The sequence below is a fragment of the Cardiocondyla obscurior genome, linkage group LG05 (genome assembly GCF_019399895.1).
Source record: "Cardiocondyla obscurior isolate alpha-2009 linkage group LG05, Cobs3.1, whole genome shotgun sequence".
Lineage (NCBI taxonomy): Eukaryota > Metazoa > Arthropoda > Insecta > Hymenoptera > Formicidae > Cardiocondyla > Cardiocondyla obscurior.
In genome coordinates, this window is record NC_091868.1 from 5229650 (window position 1) to 5249271 (window position 19622).

At 44.4% G+C, this 19622-nt stretch overlaps 1 protein-coding gene across 1 annotated transcript in view; it reads left to right on the forward strand.

The window, feature by feature from the left end:
* Positions 1 to 19622, forward strand: part of LOC139102784 (uncharacterized) — a 63595-nt gene that overhangs the window by 21194 nt on the left and 22779 nt on the right. Inside the window, exon 2 of the mRNA XM_070656928.1 lies at positions 13721 to 14006. Within this exon, the coding sequence (XP_070513029.1) occupies positions 13721 to 14006 (286 nt within the window). The remainder of the gene's footprint in view (positions 1 to 13720; positions 14007 to 19622) is intronic.

The following is a 19622-nucleotide window of genomic DNA, read 5'->3' on the forward strand; positions in this document are numbered from 1 at the left end:
TTTCATACACATACACATAGACCCTGCCGATCTCTTTTTCTCTCGAGTTTGGTGAATGCGGGTTAAATCTCCGTTTCGGAATTTCGATGGCGGCCGCAACGAATGAGATCACCCTACCGTGTACGCGCTACAGAATACCTATAACATTCGTGGGGTTGCTACCGGCTAACGTGTGCGTAAAGTCGAAAGCGAAAGATTACCGTTGGTTAAAATACCGACAAGGCTTGACTGTCGCTGTTGTCGTTCTCGTTGTCGTCGACCGAACGACGTGTTTACGGATTAAAACATCGTGTTCTCTCTTCGCGCAGCGCCGGCCTTCTCTTTGGGGGATTATGAGAATTCTGATGTTATAGCCGGGAGCTTCTCTTATATTGTCCGCTCTCTTCCTGACAAACGTCCAATCCCTTTGGATCAGCCGTCGGAGACACCTCCCGGCTTTTACTGTACAGGGTACCGCCACAAAAAAAAGGAAAAAAAAAAAAAATGAAAAAGGAGAAACGAAAAGAGAGCATCCCCCTAAGCTTGTCAGTGAGAAAGCGAGCTCAAAAGCAAATGATTGTAGAGTGTTTTCGAAACACAAAGTGACAAATACTCGGAGAGGGAAAAAAGACACCGATAAAAAACGTAGCCCGCGTTAAATGGAATGATATCAACACAATATGTAATAAGAAACGACTTATGTCTCTTTATAGCCATTTCAGAATATCATCCTACACGTACGTACATGTAACTTTATCGCTATTAAATAATAGGCGCCTTAATCAATCTGAAATCTTTATCTAAAAATCTAAAAATTCTATCGCAACGCATACCGTATGTAGAACGCATATATCTATATAGACTGATCCGCATGCCACTGATCGGTTATCGATCGATCAATCCGTTTGATTACTATCGTGGAACGTTCCGGGACGACCATCTCGCGTGAAGACGCACGTCCACGGCGCGTTCCACAGTGGCGAAATTCGTAACGGCTTGATCGATTCCCTTTATCTCCGGCAGCGACGAGACAAAAGGAGTCGCGCACGGCTGGAAGCTTCGAGCCAGTCCCGAGTTCGGCATAGTCCTACTCCCGCGCCTCCACCTGACAGAGGGCCCACAGATTTATCACTGCGGGCCTCTACCCGCACCAGATATCATCTCACCGCCGCCGATCTCGTGTCCCGTCATACGTAATCCCGGCGCTCCGACAGCTCATCTATTTATGAGCTGGCATTTCTCCTCCGCAGTCTCGCTCGTTCTCTTTCCCTCGCTCGCCCACACTTTGCTTCGAGCTCGACGCCCTCCCGCTAGGTACAACCAGATTTTACATACGAGAGACACAGGGCGCACCCGTCTGTCCGAATTTTTTCCTCACGTCGCTTAGAAAAAAAATTAAAAAAAAAAGAAAAAAAAAAATTTGCCGACGCGAACATGCGCAAGATGATTATGTTACTTTGTATACTCGAACATCGGTAGAAACGTTGACTCATGCTCATACGTGAAATGGCTTTTAAGTAATGCCCGTGAAAAATTACATACCTCTTCTAATTATCGTGACTGAAACCCGAGAAATTTACACGTCAAGTCCAATATTACTTAATAGAGTCATAAATACGCGGGATGCAGGAATACTTTAATATTTGTCACAAGTGACTGTTTATAAAGCCAGATTCGACGACGGGTGTACTCGGAGAGTGAAATTTGGATCCACGGGCTGTGTCCCTGTTAATGCGATCATTTTTCAGGCAGGTTTATGGAGAGACGGCCTTATTAAGCGAAGGAAAAAAATGTTTCACGGAGTATAGAGACCTGATGACCGTTCTAATCTTGATCAAACACGAAAGAAAATAACGCACACGAGACATTCGAAACCGGATAAATTTGGCTCGTTTGTTCGAGCATATCTATTCATCTATTTGGATATGAAATACCGCGGTAGCCAACGATACGTTCACGAAAATAACGATTATTGCAATATTCTGGAGACGAGCGATAAGCCAATACCAACGCTATCGTAAAGTCTAAATAATATTCCGTCATTTATTAAAAATATATCTCGTAAGTTTATTAATTTTTCACATTTTTATTTTTTTCCAAATAGCATATTAAACAAATACGACTACTTACACATATATATGTGTGTAATTGATGCAACTGTATTAATAAATTAACAGGAAGTCGCTTAGCTGCTTTTATATAAAAGCTATATAGCTTTTCAATTAATCATAAAACTGCTTTTTTACTTTACATGATTTTCACTGTATGTTAATCGATCAACGGAACTGTCGATGGTCATCTAAGTCGCGAACTTTCCTCGCTGTCTTCCGCGTTCGATTCTTTGGATACCTACTGCCTGTCTATCAGGATGTGAATTGCTAACCGGCAGAGATACGCTCTCACATGATGCGCGATCATCGAATGCCAACCGGCCGGTGATGATAATCACGCGGATTAAACGTAGCGGATAAGGCGCCAGGTGTTCGCGTTCGAATCTTTCTCAAGACGCATCGAGATAATAACGCGAAACAATTATTGCTCGTCCGACGTGATTAATACTTAAGTAATTAAATTAATAAGACGGCGGTCTTTTTTAAAACTGTCATTTACGCACGCTTAATTATATCTCACGATTAGAAAAATGTCTGATTAGAAACGTTGCATATATTCATTAAATAGCAATTATTTTACATTGCTTTTGCAAACTTTCAAACACGTATTATAACGTATATGCGATATAAATAAATAATATATTTCTTTATAAAAAAAAAAAAAAAACAACTATACGTATCCCGTATAATTTGTGAATCGCGAAAAATACAAGTTGTCTTGATCATATAATTTCTCATTCCAGCAAGATTAAATAATCGTCAGTTTAAAGTTCTAAAAAATTTCATACCCGACCACCCTGTAATTTGTGGAAATCCATGGCATTATAGCAGACACTTAAGTTAACGTACGTGTTTGGTAACTTACGACGGCTATTGTACTCGGCACGGAAGTTCAGATAGCATTCAAGCCATCAGCAACGAGCGAGGCGGTGAACGCGGAAACGCAAATCAACGGACAATGATAATCGCGCGAATAAGACGTCTGGGTGTTCGGCTACGCGAGCGAGCTCACGCGTTCCTTAAACGAAGGGGGAGGCCCCCCCGAGGCCAGAGGAGAAAGCCCATGCCGACCGTAGCCGGAGAGGATCCGCGGGCACCGAAAAGAGCTGCGCGACGAACGATGTGTGACAGCGTGTAATCTCGCCTCGGCTTCGTGCCCGCCGAAATAACAGGTTCCTCTTTCCCTCGTTCGCGGCTCGAGATCTTCCCTGCTCTTTTCTCGCTTCCCGACGCCGCGTACGTACACCGCGGACCCAGTGCCTCCACGTTCTTATCCGGTACCCGTCGCACAAAGTTACGGTTTCGCGTCGGAGACATTATTAAGCCGGCACCGACGTCGTCGCATGAAACTGGCTGCGGCGAGAGATGGTGCCTCCTCCGGATCGAGCGCCGGGGAACCGGATCTTGAAAGTGCTCGCATGCACATGTAAGCGCACGCGGCGCTCGAGGGGACTCTAACGACGATCGCGTGGAGATACGACCTGTGCGAGTGAGTTTATAAAAGTTCGCCTGGAAGTTCATAACGCTTGTGTACGCCGGCCGGCCCTCATGGCGAAACGAGCGCCGTGTAAATGCTTTACGCTCAGGCGCAATCCGATAAACTAAACGATAATCCTTAATCCCTGTACCGTCCGCTTTTAAAAATCACCGTTTAATTTTGTTATTTTATTTTATAACTTTTATCTATTAAATAAAATTGGAAAATTTTATTATTCAACACTTTTTCTTTTGTGGTTTAAATATTATTATACCGTTTTATAAAAAAATGTGTTACATCGGTCGATCGATATATACATATAAAGTGATTTAAAAATCGAGAATATGCAATATTTCCTAGCAACTTTAAGAGCGTGCATTGCGAATCAATTGGGGATAGTAAAAGTAATAGCAGTCACGAGCGACGTTGTTATTTATCGTTCGTGAATTTGCGCGGACAAGAGATTGCGCAACTTTCGATTAAGACCGTAAACGCGGTGCTAAATGTTCCACGCGCATTGATCTCATATTTCATGAATCAATTTCTCCATTTAACCGGCGCGATGCGAACCGAGCCGACTTGGCCGCTACCACGTCGGCGATTCTCAAGAGAAATCCGACCGCTTGAAAAATGACGTTTCGCTCGGCTAACTTTGCCGTCCGAGGGGTGGACTCAAAACTATCCGGCCAACTGCGACCGGTAGTACATCGGTAGCTTTGAACCGGTTGTGGCCGCCGATTGCGACTCGCCGGAAACTGAAATGACCGAACGTTCCGCGCGACGCGTATTATACGGATAAATACATGCATCTTGAATATGTATACGCGCCGCTCTCTCTTTCTCTCTCGCTACGTTTCTCTTATTAGAACGACGGCGGTTTCACCATGACGACGATGATATCGCACGCCACGTCGATCCGCATGAATACCGAAGAATCAATCACCGTGCCGATCGGTGGTGCCGATAGGCTGGAGAACGTTGCACGATCTCGATTTGCATCGGCGGTCCGCGGCATTGAAATCATAATAATAGGCTGGACCATTCTTATCGCACGCCAAACGGGATAAAGATGTCTTTAAGCATTCTTCTGCGCTCGCTCGTTCTCCAGCCGGCGCATTGCGACTTCGGAAACGCGAGTCGTTGCATCGTTCCACATGCGTGCACACGTGACTGCGAAACGACACTACCCGAACGAACGAGAATACAAATTAATTTAAAATTAAATTAAAACATATACCGCGGACTGCAATATTAAAAAGGGATCAACGACGACTAAATTTTCTTTAAGATAGTAATCAATATTAACCATCGATATTTGACAAATAAATCTAAAAGTGATAATGGGGGATAATTCTATTATCGAATTTCAATGGAACACATGGTGCGTATCGCCGTTTCTACGCGCAACCCTAAAACCTGGCGCTTGGCTCGGTTCTGGACCGCATTCTTTGACGCAAGAGTGCAGAGTCATCCGGAGCGGTTCACTGTCAACGTCGAAACACCACAATTTCCGACGATGATAGAGAACCAACCACCTGCACGAGATGGTGTTTGTCCGCGGCTTCAATATCCTACGGTCAATTAAGCGGCCATTGTGCCGCCATTTGAATGCCTTCTTGTATGTGCGACAAATATTAAATTATCTGAAGAGGCTTTTAAAAGATCGGACACGCACATATACCTACTTGGGAATTTTTCAAAAAAAAAAAAAAAAATCGACACAATGCGCTCGACCGAGCGTACGAATAGAAATTCTCAACCCACCCTTCTGCGCCGCTGGTGAATTCAAGGCACGAAGATAATGCGCCGCATCGACGCGTCTTAGATTTTCCCTCGGGGCAAATTGCTTCCCACCGCACTCGATCCGTTACGATATCGTTGACTAGCACTTTTCTAATATCTCGATGATAATAATGATACAGTCCGAATATTAGTATCCCTATACTGGACGCGAATATCTGAATTGCGATTTCTATTCCGAGCTACAATTATTCGCAACTCGGTAGCAATCTCGCGCGCATCTCGGGATACGATTGCGACCCCGTATGGTAATCGTTACTCGGATACCTCGACGCAGATCGCTGGATCGGCGCTCCTAGCCAGGGATATACTGCCGACCTTAACCTCCGCATGATATACGCCACGTCTCTCAGTACGCATGCACGTGTATATTGTATCCTATCTCCCAATCGTGTGGATACCGTAAAAGAAATTAAAATTACGCAGCTCCCCGGTGAATACGATACATCCTTACATTCCAGTAAAAGCGCCTGTACGTAAATCAATTTGTCATGGGGTTACCGCGGAATTCTATCGTTTTCAGCGAAATCGTATGAATACTTCTGAGGACATTTATTCGTCCCTAACGCATAATCCTTCCTGCGACGCGAGTTTCCTGGCCGACGCGTATTTTTCAATCCGCCAACACCCTCGGCGCGAAACGGGAGCGATAATTGCGAAATATCCCGCCGCTAAACGCGTTTCAGCTTAACGTCTTAATTCGAGCAACCGATAATTTTTCGCGTTCCACCTCGCCTGTCGCAGATAATATAGCCGGCGGTCAATCAGCCACCGATCTTACGCGCTCACTTGACTCGGGCCTAGTCGTTCGAGGACGTCCGCGCCTCGTCGTCCTAGCTCGTCCTCGTAGCAGACTCGAAGATCATAAGGTATAATCACAGGAGGGGATCGACCAACATTATAAACAGCATAACGTCACGCGAGCGCACGAGTTAACGCCGCTCAACCCTTCTCCGTAAGGCTCGATCACAAAGAAGAAGAACAAGAAGACGAAGACAAAGATAAAGAGTAGTTGGAAGGAGTTTAAAGAATATAGCGGCAAAGGAAACTGCGTAAAGCAGGCGGTCACGAGAAAAACCACAGATCTCTTGTCTTCGAGTTCACCAGAGACGAACGGACGTATAATTTTCGCAAGATAAAGAGAGATAAAGTGCCACGGCAGGCGAAGAGCTCGAGGAAAAGAAAGAGAAAGAGAGAGATCCTCGTGGTCAAGAGAAGGGTGGGGGCAAGGTGGATCGTGGATTGAGTCATTATGCTTGCTCGGAGGAGACCACAGGCCTTGATGCGGGAACGGCTGCCATCGACTCGTGAAAGGAAACCGACCGGATGATTCAACGCGTACAGACGGACAAAGTAGTCGCGGTGTCTACTATATACCGCTCGCCGGTATCCTCTCTCCGTTCTCTCTTCGTTCAATTCAACGTTCGTTGTTTCCTCTCTTCGCGATTTCTCCTCCTACGATTCGCCTCGCTCAGATGGACGAAGATAAGTCATAGAACGTTCATCAAGTTCGATCGCGGGTGCACGCGAGAGGGTTTCAAACGAGAGACGAAGATAAACGAGACGCCCGATCCCACGTTAACTCATTATCGGCAAGTCCTGTGCTCGCTCTTCCAGAAAATTAATGAGACGACACTCTTCCGGATTCGCATGCGCCGTCGTTTCTTCTATTTTTCTTTTCTTTTTTTTTTTTTTTTTTTTTTTTCTACAACTTGAGTATATTGTTTCTATTCTATTACATCCGATACTTTTCCCACCCAAAGAATTATTATCCAATTTATGGAATATGTTATATACATGTATTATTTTTTAAAGAAATAAACTTTTTTTTTTCTATCAGTTTTTTTTAATTATTCCTTCTAGTCTCGCGACGAAAGTCTGATAATTTGACATCACCGATTCGTTTCGACTATGCTAACAATGTTCATCCGATGAAAGGGATGTTCTTGCGTCACACGACGCCACTAGCATCAACGCGTATCAAAATATTATGACATCTGGCCGGTCTACTGACGGGTTTTGTATCGATGCCATTACCAGAGCTAATCCGCACCACCGGATTTTATCTCGTTCCCGGTACCAATACAAGCCGAATGAGAACAATGTTTTAACGCGAGCCGTTACGGAGAAAAAAAGCGGGGGGCACAAACGAAAAGAAACAGGTTCGGAAAACCGCAGGCGCGTCTCTGTGAGAAGTCAAGAGAACCCGTAGATCCTGTTGGCCGTTTTAGATCGATCACCCTGTTCTTAGGGAGGGCTAAAGTATCTTTTGACAAGTCATTTTTGTCCGTCCGTTTCAATCTTCTCTCGGGAGAAGGAAGCGAGTGAAATAGATTTCGATTTATATCTTTCTTTTATCTCGACACGATAAGACCAGACATTAAACTCGGGCGTTGAAAATTAAAATCTAATCTCTTTAAGTTAATAATCGATAATAAAATTTTAATAAAAAATATTCTCGCAAAATATAAAATACATTTATAATAAAAAAAAAAAAAACAGAAAAAAATACGTAATTAATTAACTCGTCAGACACCGAACATGGTTATTAAACTTCTAAGTAATAATACGTGTCTCCTATTAACGCATACGCGCATAAGTAACTAGAAGAAGGTAAATACGATGACACGAACATACATAATAAACTCGTTTGATTAAAGAGCCTTCACAAATCGCATTTTACCGGCGAGAGCGGGATAAGCGTTAAAGGTTCGTCGTGTCCTGACGTAATCACGAGCGTTAATATTCCTCGTGCTGGCGTGGTCCTGAACACGCGCGAGTACTCCTACAACCGCGCGCGGTTCGATAAAAAGTCAGTCGGGTGTGAAAATCATCATCGCCGTTGTCTTCGTAACGACGCGGAACGCATCGAAGAAAAATGTTCAGCCCGGCTGAAATATACTCTGAGAAGTTCATTAGCTCGCTTAATGCGCGAGGGTGTTGCGTGCCGTTGCGTGGCACGCGTGGGGTCGCGGCGCACGATGGGAGATGGTAATTTGCGGCGTAATTTAAAGGAGACTTTCATATGCTTTCACGGGGATTACGAATGCTCCACTTGCGATTCGCGTTACCGCACGTTCCTTTGCATCGTGACTTTCGCGCAAACGCGAAATTGCGTATACGCGAACGCAAAACGGATCTTTATACTTAATCTCGTCGCGTTTGTTCGTCTTCTTAAATTGCTTTCTCAATTATCGGGCGTGTTAGACGTGCTTATGTAACGTAATAAGGAAAATATTTTACTTTCAACTGCAAATTATAAGTTTGCCGTCGTAAATTTAAATGAGGGTATTTCTATATCTTTTCAGTTTTGATAATCTTAATTCTATATTCCGAAATCTCGTTTTATGTTTATTCGACGAGGCGTAGAGAAATACCGAAGTACCGTTGCATCGGGTTGCAATTAAGCTAAAATGAGATTGGCCCTCGCGCGAAAGAAAGCACCATGTCACGATCGCGTTTGTGCCTTTCCGAACATCAGAATTGAAGAATTTACGAGTCTGTTGAGCGGGCAAGCATTTGCCCTCCGCTTCCTCCCGGACCGCACGTCACGTCTCATGGCTCTCTCGCGGTTCCGTTCGGCAGGTCGGTCGAATTTCGTGGCCTCACGTCGCGCCGCCTCTCGTCTCCTTTCGGCCGTACGTCCGTCCATGCGGATTCAATGTCCATGCAAAGCAAACGGCGGCCCGGCACGGCTGTCAATTATCCGTTATATACGGCCCTAGCCCTCGAACCCATCCTTAACGATCCCTCAAACTTTGCGAGAGGAGAATGAGGGAGGAAGGAGAATGAACACGTCCCTCCGCTTTGCGCCAGGGAGCACCGAAAATTCACGGGGGCCACGAAGATCGCGAGACGACGTAAGCGACGACGAGGAGAACGGGATCGAAGACGAAGAGGCGACGTGAGATGGACCAAAAGGATCTTTCCGAGAAACATTTGATATTCCAACGTTCCCGCCACGTAGCGCGTATTCTCTTCCTTTTGTCTTTCTCTCTGTCTCGAGCAGAAGTCCGCGAATACTATGTTATACCTCACTGCCAAATGTGTCAGAATTGCAAATGCGTGCGGTCCGACGAAACACGTCGAGTGCCGACGGCGGCTCGATAGAAACAGGGCGCAAATTCCGCGCTGCCAGCTCTAAGATATATATTCCGAGACGACCGATGGAGAGAAGAATGTTGATATAGGGAGACAAGGGAGAAATCGTAGGGACAATGGTGTGAATCGCAACCGAAACGCCGAAAGAATCTTAAATCTACTTTAACATTTAAATTTCTGAGGGACTCTATAATTTTGTTACAGTCGCGCTCTCGTCGGCCACTTTGATTTCAGCGCTTCTTATATTTCTATTGCCTATAAGTTGCGTTTTAATTTCGTCATATGTTCACACTGACATTTAGACGTAAAAATATCAAATTCAACCTGACTGATCTTTTAACGAATCGAGTCGAGCTTGTTTAGAAGCTACAGAACAGAACTGAGCATGATGTTAGCGCTAACAAGTATATAACTTCAATCCTTTCGCTCGTAAACGCCAACGCCTCGTAATTATAACGAGATGCTCCTTCGAATATAACGAGCACAGCTGATGAGATCGGAAAGTAATGGCCCGAAGTGCCAGCAGTTTAGATCAGTTCTCGTTATTTAGAATCGACGTGGCGCAAATTAATCCGACAGTTCTTATGTTCTTGTGTTAAATTAATACTACGGATGTTGTAAATAATATTTCGTAAAATTGTGTCGTTATAAAAAATATTTCGCGATAACCGATTATTTGCAAACATTTATGTTTAACGTCACTAACCTGAGATTTGTAATAACCTAAAAACTTGGCGATTGTAGTCTTTTTGGCTAAAGATTGTTCTTTTCACGCAATCTAATTTGAAAAAATAATATGCGATCGATCCTTTAATTTTGAATCTTGAATCCAAAGAATGTGAACGCGTGCAGATAATTTAATGTCACACAAAAAATTTATATCGCCACAATAACGTCAGAAATCAAAAAAAAATAACTGCATCTGACAGTCTATCGATTCTCAACTGTTTTAGGATATTGTTGAGTATTTTATCGTCGACGACGTGTTGCCGGTTTAAGAGATCTAATACAAAACTACGAAAAAAAAAACATGCAACTCACCAGTCTGCATGAGCTTCAGCGGAGTTGAAGATTTCTGCCGGTGACTGTAACATAAAAAAATAAAATATTAATTTAAACATGTTGGTTAATTAATGAGATTAATAAAAAAAAAAAAATTTTTTTTTAATTTATACTTACTTAAAAGTTGCTCCGCCGATGCAGGATGCCCGTCCCGGGCCTGCTCCTCCTCTCAGATGGGACGTGACGAGCCATCCTTCCGCGCACAGGAAACTCGCGAGCACCCCGACCGTGATTTTACAATCGCGAAATTTACTCAATAATCACTTACGCGCGTTCCATGTTCGGCACTCGCGTTTAGAAGAAAGTCGTAAAATTCCGCGCGAATACTAAACGAACTCCCGGAACGACCGACGAACCGGCTGCGGTTCGTATATTTTTTAATATCGGCGGTGACGGCGTTTTCGATTACGACGGCGAATGCAGCTGCGTTGATCTGTCACAAAAAGAAATATATAATTTAATTGTAGAGGTACTACAAATGTTCAGTCTTCAAAAAAAAATGTACGCTCTTCTAAACAATATATCAAATTAATAATTAAAAATAAAGTTTTCCATTACGACAAGCTACTAGTTTTATTTTTCAAAAGAGTGATTCTTACCCTTGGGGCTGCTCCGTTGAGGCACGATGCCTTTCCGAGGCCTCCTCCTCCTCTCAGAATACCAGACCTCCTATTGAAGTGACTTGCTTTCTTTCGGAGACTCTGACCTTTGTCCTCGTGCTGGTCACCTGCAACAAAAGCCCAGATAATTAATTAGAATTGCGCGAGACTGTACAACACTTAGGAAATAGAGAGATCACCTCGGAGAGGTGAGCGCACAAGTAAGGATGTAGCTTACTTTATGGAAAAAAGACGTAGCCACAAGTGCTCTCCTCACACGGAGAATAGGGAGGACAAGATAGTTTTCGTGGTGGAAGGTTTTCGTTGAGCGGAAATACGCATTACGTTCGGCACGGACACACGCGGCTGCTGTACGGTGCGTAGTGAGTACGTGTGTGCTTGCGCGACCGCTGGAGAAGGACAAAGCGGGAGTGGGAGTAGTGGGGGGAATATACCTAGCGCGCGGCACGTAGACTAGGAAATAGCTTGGTTTTTATTACTTTGTATACTTTAACTAACCGATCGGATTCAATTTTATGAATCGGATTTAATTTTACGGATCAGATTGTACGCCGTAGAAGATATTGTAACTACAGGATACCTACTTACAGTGCATATTCTCTGATTGAATCAACTTGTTTAAATAATTAAACTGACGAAAATAATATAATTAAATTACGAATGTACTTATAAATTATATTTAAAGGTACGAGAGCTGTTTAAAATGTCGTGTAAGATATTTACGTGCGTCCATAATTTATTGAAAATTATTAAAAGTAAGGCGGGTATTTTTAATATAAGAAAAACGAATTACGCCCTTTGTAATGTCGAGTAAAATAAAAAATACGAAAAGAACATTAAAAGATATAAGAGGTAAATGGTTTTCAATATCATTCGTCATTACGCAGGTACTGCTCTCCGTCTCTTTCCTCAATATGAAATCGCGATATAGCGGATGTACTCATTTGAAAAATTGGCTCCACCTGCGTAGTCCCGCGCGCGCCGGATGAGATTGCCTTCGTAATATCTCCGCAGCTCGCTTCTACGAGTGCCGCGCTTCTTTAAAAGCATCACGCGATTGAACGCGCGCCTCGCCGATCCGCCGAAGGTGCGTCGTCGGCCGGATAATGGCTTATTAACAAAGCGTTGCCGAGGAACGCGGGGGAAGTGACAGAGGGGCCCTTGACGAGAGTCGTACGAAGGAATCGGAGAGGACAGACGTGGAGAATGCGAGAATCCTGACGCCGGGAGTCGAGTCACGGGTTACTTCGACGCCTTCGTAGAAAGGGCCCCAACAAACGGGGCTTTAATTACGCCGATATCACGGTAATTAAGCTGATCAATGCGTACCATTGTACGGCAAACGGAGGGTCTCGGCGCTTCTCCCGGTTCCTATCCACAATCCCGACCACCGAGCCTCTTTCGTCCGCCACAAAAGTGTTCCACCCTCCGTGGAGATACAAGGACGTACGCAGCCGAATCTTTAACGCGACCACCTCGCCGGTGTGGAAAAGCCACGTCGAAGAACGGGGAGGAGAATAAACACGGTGACTCTCTCGATTTCGTGAACGATACGCGAACCGTTAAATCTTCCACCGGCGACGCGAATGTCGAACACGAAGAACCATCGCGACCGGCTTGAACGGATCCCCTCACGGAGAGATTTCGTTCGATTATTTCGTTCGATCGTTCGACCGGATCCAAGACTGATGGAATTCAACGAAGGGGAACGCTTCGCGCGGTATTGTTTCTACGCTTCTCAATCTTTTTAATCCGTTAAAGTATAATGATCGAACATGAATATCGCTCGATTGTTTCAATACATCGTGTCTAATAGCGATTGCATAGTTGATTTGATTTCCAATCTCTTGTATTCTTGCGCTCGATTAATTTAATCAATTTTTATTTAATTATTACACGCAATTTTTTTATTAAACATGAATCGAGATATCTGAATTTATTTCATGAAACATGATTTTGTTTCAAAATCATATTTCAGAGATTTAGATAATTTACCTAATTAATGCGTTAACGTCTAATTACTTTATCGAATTTTTTATTCATCGCGCGGAAGACGCAAAAAATTGATCTTTCTCTAAGCGAGGAAAAAAGAAAGCACATTTGTTTGCCACCGCCCGTACAGTTTTCAGTGTTTGTCTTAAGAGTTAGGACACTGAACATCTCTTTGCAAAGACCCGCTTCATCCGGCGTACCCCACTGTTTCGAGCAAGAAAAATGTTCAGAGATGCGCCGACTTTGTTCCTCACGCTTTTTGATTTTAACGTCTGTTTGCTCCGCCATTTCCTGAAACATGTACCAGTGGACAGACTGGATGCGTTCGATTTTTTTTTTTCCACAACCACGCAGAGATGTGACGTTCCAATGGAGTTCCATTAGTCATGTTTACTCGGGACTGTCGGAGCATTAAAAAATATACAGACTATCGAAATATAAACCGCGGTAGATCTAGTAGAAGATTACGCTCGGCAATCCGTTTTTATTAAAATCGGAATTCTAACATATTAAAATTGTAACGATGTGGTTTCTTAAATATCTATTTAATATTTTTTTTTTGCATTACGTGATTTCAGATTACGGTCACCGGTTCAACCACGACAAGTACGAACACGGTGCACCCTAGTGTAAACGATATGGACTGGTTTGCCGGCGTCGCCGAAGAAGAATTATTGTATTACACTGGCGTCGGCAACGACGTCGATTCTCTATGGGCTGTTATTGGAAGTTTTGTACCACCACCGCCTAGACCACCTTATCTACCCGAAGAGAGCATCGCCACCGATGGCCTCACCACCTGCGATTTATGTTCCTGGGCATGGAGAAACGATAGGCATTCTTTTTCTTTGGATGGCACCCTCGGTAAGTCTTTTATTTCTCGTCGCAACAAAATTTTAACTTTTTTTTTTTTTTTTTTTAAATAAACCCGTTCTTATAAAATAAAGCAGTAAACATTAAAAAATAAATTAAAATTACATCTTACGATGTTTAATTAAAATATTGAATTTACAAATTAAATACAATAAAAGGAATTCTTTCTTTCATAAAATCAAGTCGCTATTCAAGTAAGATTTTGACACTAAGAAAATAAGATAAACGTTTAATTTTAATTGTCGACCCACTCTATTTTATACCGTTAAACTTTCAAGTACCGAAATTTATTAAAATGTTTTAATTGCTCCGTATTAAATCATTGAAACGCAATTGAAGAAGCTCCTATCGTGCACGAATAAAAGTACTATCGAAATGTGGCGTTCGTCATTTGCTATTCTGTCATTTTTTCTTGTCATCACTTCAACTAGTAGTTCTCAAAAGATGACGAGTGGTCTTTCGAGCCATGCATCTGTCCACATCGCGACCGAGGGTTATGCCTCGTATACACACTCGACTATGTTTGCAACGTGTTTATTCGTCAAACAACTTTTCCAGTCTAGTACGTGCTTCAAAATTTCGGGAGATCTCTCTCGAGCAAACGTCAACGGGGCTTCGTTGTAATAACGCTGTGAAATTCTTACTCTAATATAGGAACCCTCCCGAATGTTAAGCGCGTCAGATTCTCATCTGATTATCGCTATACCGCGCACGTGTGCAGTGACAATATTCTACATAGTACATACTATTTGATAAGCGAAAACGTTGGCTACCTTTTTTCATTTTATTCGGTATTTAATTTTTTTAATTCCTAATTTTTATTACTCGGCAAAAAAATTTTTTTTATTAAGCTAAGACTTCGAAATAGAAGAGGCCGCGGGCTCGGAGTATATTAATGAGTATATGGTGACGTGTTACAATTGTCGATTACAAAAGAATGCGGCGGACCTCCCCGTTCCTTATCGTAACGCGCAAACTGCGAAGGGATAATTCTCGGATGTTTTCCCCCGACGTAGGCCAACCTTCACATCCGGTTGATGTGCCCCGACCAATCAGAAACGTACGCGGTCCCGCTCCCATGGTTCTCCCCTTCGGGATCGGTGTTCGCACGTATGCACGAAACGTACGTAAGTTTCTGCATCATGACACGCGGTGGTTCCCCACTCCTCCGGTGGGCCTTCTTCAAGGGCCTCGCCCCTATCCTCTTTCGTCCCGCGGACCCCCGGCCGTCCGGGCACGCATTATCGCCATTACCATGAATTCCCGCAGTTATTACGCCTCTGTTGCACCGCCACCAAAATGGCGGCCGGGTGCATCCTACCGTGCGAAGAGGACGCACTCCTCGTCTGTTCCTCTTTTTATTGTGGCGCCTGCGCTGCCGGCATGTCGTGCTACGTTATACCGCTCGACAATTAACGTCGAGAATGGCGGCGGTCGACCGTGGGGATAATTGACCCTGTCAGGACTATGACAGCACTTTTACGCTGCTGCATGATTCGCTGGGCCGATCTCTCCTCGTCTCTTATATTTTCTATCGGATAACCGTGGCGTATTTCCGGCCGCGATGAAAGCCGGGGTTTTACATCAGATTCGAATCTAATCCTTCCCTCCCCCCCGATCACCCCGAGCCTTTGTTTCCGACGACGATAAGATCGTTTGATACCGCTCGCAAGTTCAATCACCACCGGAGATACTCTCCACGTGAATAGAGCAGATGTACGCGTAACCGTTTATAAACTCCGAATGGAAGTTGTTAGTCATCGCGTTATCGTCTTACCAATTAATCCTTAATTACTGTAACGTTAGAACTTGCTCCGTGCTTGGGAAAAATTTGCTCCTTCTATTATCCTCGCTGGACGCACGTGTCGTGTGTTACGCCACTCGAGAGAAACGTGTTTCGATGCGCGACACGACGTCCTCGTCGCCAAATCGCGAGATAAGGTGCACGAGTGTGGTGCCCGGCGGTAAATAAAGAAAATAGAACCGGAGCAAGAGAACGGCGCGTCGGGGGCTTCAAGGAGGCTGGCAACGGCGGTAATCATCGCGTCACTTCCCATCCTTCACGACGTAATAATTACGAGATCGCGCCTCTTACTCTCGACATGATGCAGGCCCCGTGCTTGTCGACGAAGAGAGACAACGAGGGAGGCGGAGAGACCGGGACCAAAGAAAACAGAGGAGAGAGAGAAAGAGCGGGCTTAATGCGAGCTTACGAGTATCTTTCGGTCTTTCGCCCCGTGTCGACGTAGGCCGCACGATTCGGCGTGACTTCAACTGCGAGCAATAACTCGTACACTTCGCACTCGTGGATCTGCGCGAAGGTTCGTTAACGCTCGACGAGGGTGGCATTTATTATGAACGACGACGAATAAAAACGTTTCACACGGACAGCCCCGGTAAGAGATTCGCAAATATAAGAACAAAGGACGATTAATTACTGCATCTTGAAAAAATGACTGCACACGAGGAAGCGTCGAATTAACGAAAAAGAAAGTGCTTTGAATATTTACTAAATTAAAAAAAAAAAGAAATCTAAACGCTGTAATATAATAAAATAAATAATCCATTAAAGAATCGGAAATCGTGGCCTCAATTCACGCAATGTGCCTGCGAGCACGTTTCGCTATTTCCACGGCACGATAACCAGCAGGTAGCCGTACTCTCTCGCGTATATCCGTACTGGATCGATGTTATCTTGTTGCGTATACGCTTGGACCGAGGGAACGTAACGAAGCTTCCCTTATTCCAACGGTAACCATCTCCTCCGTTTCTTCCTCCTCCTCGCTGGTTCGCGTCGCCGTTCTCCGCGTTCTTCTCGACGCCTTCCTTTTTCGACGAGGCAGCGTCGGACGCTCGCTGCGACGAAAGTAAGCACCTTCCCGCTTGTATATCGCGCGATGCCGACGAATGCAAACGAGAACGAGTAGCGACGGGGTCCCGTATGCGCGCGAACGAAAATTTCACGGGGTAACCAACGAGTCCCACCTTCCCGCCTCTGTATGTGCCCCCGAGCCGTACACTTTTAATCTAAAACCCGATCTCACCCACGTAGATTTATTGGCAGGGCTCGCGAAGCGATGTATTCGATTTGCGCGTAGGCTACCACTCGTGCACGATTTCCTTCGATTGCAAATGTATGAATTCAATATTTGTCGCCCTGTTTTACGAAGAGCAAATCTCTCTATTTCTTTTTTTTTTTTTTATGAGAGATTTAATTTTTTAGAATAAACTTTAGACATGCTATTTTATTTCATTATATAAATGCATAAATTTTGTTTGCCTTGGCTCGCGTGCAATTTTTAATAGAACAGAAACTCCGTGCACTGATTAACAAAGATTTAATTAAAGAAAGAAATGAGAGAAAATATGCGAAGTAATATAATATCTAATTTCTTTAATTAGCTGAGACAACAATACTTTCGTAACTAACGTAGGCAGACTGATACGTCCGTGATGTTTCTCGATTGTGTCTCCGGTATGAATACACAAGTATCTTCGTTCGCCCGATGACGGATATGAAAAATGATTCGCGACCTCGCGGAGAGGTATACGTATGAATTATCGCGGGCTCGCTAATGCCATCAGATAGCTGTCATGAAAGCGGAGAAATTGCACAGGAAGAGAGCCTAAGACTGGTGAGCGTATTAATCGTGCATTTTAGTGGATAATTAATTCAACTTCAAAGAAGCACGAGTTAATTATATGTAAATAAAGATCGCTGGCGCAGATAGGCAAATCATCAATCTTGCGAGAAGCGAACGGTTCCGCCGTGCTCGCCGGCGCACACGTGAATTATAGAAAACGGTAAATTGGATAATGGTACGTTTATTACCGAGATAGTGCACATTGCGCATCGATGCCCACGCGCGCGCTCGTGGTGCACATGGCACGATTTCACCGCGCAACGAACGGCGATCGAGCGCGCCGCTAACGATGATTGGTACAGAGTTAATTATCGTGTCCCCTACGTGTTATCTCTCTTTGGCAGCCTCCTCCCCCGTACAAATTACCCGAGGATTACGCGCCGAAGTTTATTTTATAATAGCGCGTATTAATCACGACTATGAAGCGGTCGTAATCTACGTAACGCCGCGACTTAATCCTGGCGATCACCAAGATGCAGTAATTAGCGAGACTTGTGGTACCTTGGTGCGGCAACGTTTTCATTAGAGTCACGAACGGGGTTTATGACATTTCATTTAACCCGCGATATCTCATGGCCGCTTGATTACATATCGTGATTATACATGATTCGCGTTACGAAGCCCGTTGTCGCAACCTCCTTTCAACGCCTCGCGCAGCAGCGTCCCGATAAAATTTATGCTTCTGCCTCAACGCTAAAATTCTGACGATTTAAAGCCTCGAAACTTAAAGTTAACACGCGGAAAAACACTTTAATTTCTATTCGAGAGATATCGAGAGGGAACTTTCATTCCATGACGTCGAGATAATACACAAGCGCTATTTCACGTCTAAATTTTTCTTAAAGATTTTTTTTTTCGGATTGAGTGGCTCGAGACTATTGATCCCTTCGTGCCACGTAGTTCCCAACAGCATTTCGGAATAATTAAGATTACAACTTAGAACGATTATATGAAGACAGTCGGCGGGACTTCCTTATCTCCGGCACTTACGGAGCTATGCCGAACATAGTTGTTTTATCTCGGCGACACGAAATGTGGCGCGGTACCGGAAACATCCGCGTTCCACCTGCCGATGGCATCGCGCTCGTTTAGGAATGCTTGTAAAGACGCGAACGAGCCCGCCAGAAGCGACCATTATTTATCGTCCTTTTTCTCAACTCGCGTTGTCTCACGTGGGAGTGCGGTCGAGAGGGAACGCGAAAGAAGATGTTAACAGCCATCACGTATCTCTACGTTAGACGTCGTAGAAATACCACTGTATCCGTGGCGATTGTCGTGAGTCAGGAGATTCGACGAACCCGGAGGCAACCCGCAGAGACCAACTTTTCCCACCCCGATCGCGGCGAAAGCCGTCGACCTCCTGCGCGGCGCGGCAGTTCTTCAGAGAATTTTATACGAGCCACCCAGAAGTATGGATGTCCAAGTCTCGCGCACCTCCCTTGGCTCCTCGTTCGCGATAATTACGCTCTTATATTCCAATTTTGGTTAAACTGTATTTGGCCAGCGCGACCATAATTTCTTTTCGGACATGTCATTAAAGTATCTCGTTAACGGCGAAAGGACTCGTGGAGCCGCGGATGTAATATTTTGCAAGCGTTGTAAATAAATTTTTATGTCCCGATTATTGTTAATAAAATTTTATGTTGCATTGAACGCGTGCGCTCGTAACAGTGACTCTACAGACAAAATGTTTCTCGGATCGCACGGCTCGGACTGTTGACGTTGAGAAATAGAGTCGTCAAATTACGACTCATCGATTATGCCGCGGACCGACCGCAACGTCAAGTTCCGTAAACGCGACAATGGCGCCTTTGTTTTCTTCATGGGCCTTTTCTCGTACGCTATTAACGATAACGCGTATGCCTCTTCAAAGTTTTTCAAGGCATACACCGGCCGTACGACTCGTGAAGAAGTGCTCTTCTCTCCTTCTATTTCGCTTCTTTTTGGCCCGACGCGCGCAGAA